The following is a 1,628-nucleotide window of genomic DNA, read 5'->3' as shown; positions in this document are numbered from 1 at the left end:
TTTACTTAAGTAAATTTTTTGAGTACTTTCTCCACCACTGGTTTTATACAACAGTGTTGTTGTATAAAACATACAACGTAATGTATGTTTTATATATACAACAAAGTTGTATGTTTTAAACAACAGTATGTTTTACATGTTTACATGTAGCTACATGTGCTGCAGCCCACATCATAATACAACCTCCACCATGTTTTACTGAAGTTGTAAATTTAGTTTGGACTTCTTTTTTTCCAGGAAACAGAAACTCTCTGTGGATTTTGATCAAACTTTGTGTATGGATTTCTAAAAAAAACAACAACAACATCCAACCTTTATTTTATTATAGTCAAGATGAAATCAAGATATTTCTGATTATTTTTGGATTTATTAGCTTCGCATTTTCTGCATAATCTTCATCTGTTCCTGCATTTTAGGCACAAAAAGTTATTTCTGCAAAATACCTTCGTGTTGTCTCCAGTCACATAGCTTTTCCATACCACAAATAGTTTCAGCAGTTTTTTTTATTGTCTCTTTACTTCTCCAAATACATTTTCCCTTCAGTATCGTTATTTATTAACCAAAGATGAGACTAAAATGGATTCAATAGTTTGTAAATGCTCGGTTTTGCCTTGAGATGGCTCTTCTTCTGGACATAGACAAGTGAATCATAAAAAGTCATTTAAAATACATAATGTATATTCATCATATTTAATGTTTATATTTTTATTTTATTGATATTTAATCAATTTAATCTAGTTTAAAATGCTCCTCAAACGTTCAGGTGCTTATTTTCCACCACTTAGTGACGCTAGTTGCCTGGAAATACTCAGAGCGGAAGGAAAGAACTCCATTACCCATAAACCCTGATACTGACGCATTACGTCAACGCGTCAAACTAGAGAATTTTAACATGGAGGACTGCGTTGTTGTAGAAAAGAGCCCGGTAAGATCTGTTTTTGGCCTTTGTTATACTGTTTACTTTTAATAACATACTTTATTGAAGTAACATGTTTTGGAGTTTCTTCTTCAGACTTAGTTTAAGGTCGATTTTTTTGTTTTGGTTTTTAGCTCTTTAAAGCAGCTTAATCGGAAAACCTGCCAATTCATTCTCCGCTCGGTGCGGCAGCTGTTAGCCTTAGCATCCCGTCTGGAGAGAACTAAAAGTCATTTATGTTACGGTTGTGACGAACTTTTATCTAAAACAGGATTAAGTATTTGTGTTAATATTTTACGGATGTTCGTTGTTGTATTTCTGCTCGGAAGCCCTGCTGTTTGGGTGCTAAGGTTTATCATGTTGAGCTGCTAAAGTTAGCTGACTGCTAACCACGTAAATAGATGTCTCTGTGAAATCATGATGAAAATCTGTCTGGAAATTATAAGTAAAATTTGTCTATGAAATAATTGTGCAGCCTTTTTAATTGACTAACAGGAGCGTCATAAATAAATTTTAAAAATAAGAAAATTTTATTCAGAAGTAAACAAAAATGAAAGAGCATTTTGATAAGTTAATCTTAAAATGTCTTATTTCTGTCATTGCATCATTTAGTAGTTTTTTCCAAAGGATGATTTCTGCAATCTCTTTACTTCTGTACATAAATTAGATCATTTTTAATGAACCGTTTTAAGATGACGGTTGATTTGTCTTT

General features: G+C 32.3%; 1 protein-coding gene across 1 annotated transcript in view; it reads left to right on the top strand.

Annotated features, from left to right (window-relative positions):
* The first annotated feature begins 815 nt into the window (after window positions 1–815).
* psmc4 (proteasome 26S subunit, ATPase 4) overlaps window positions 816–1,628 on the top strand; it is a 13,390-nt gene continuing 12,577 nt past the window's right edge. The window contains exon 1 of the mRNA XM_015060407.1: window positions 816–925. Coding sequence (XP_014915893.1) covers window positions 893–925 — 33 coding nt within the window. The 5' untranslated portion in view covers window positions 816–892. The remainder of the gene's footprint in view (window positions 926–1,628) is intronic.

Source organism: Poecilia latipinna, unplaced genomic scaffold, assembly GCF_001443285.1.
Source record: "Poecilia latipinna isolate Pla-1442-1.1 unplaced genomic scaffold, P_latipinna-1.0 Scaffold1709, whole genome shotgun sequence".
Lineage (NCBI taxonomy): Eukaryota > Metazoa > Chordata > Actinopteri > Cyprinodontiformes > Poeciliidae > Poecilia > Poecilia latipinna.
This window is presented reverse-complemented; position numbering and strand designations above follow the sequence as displayed.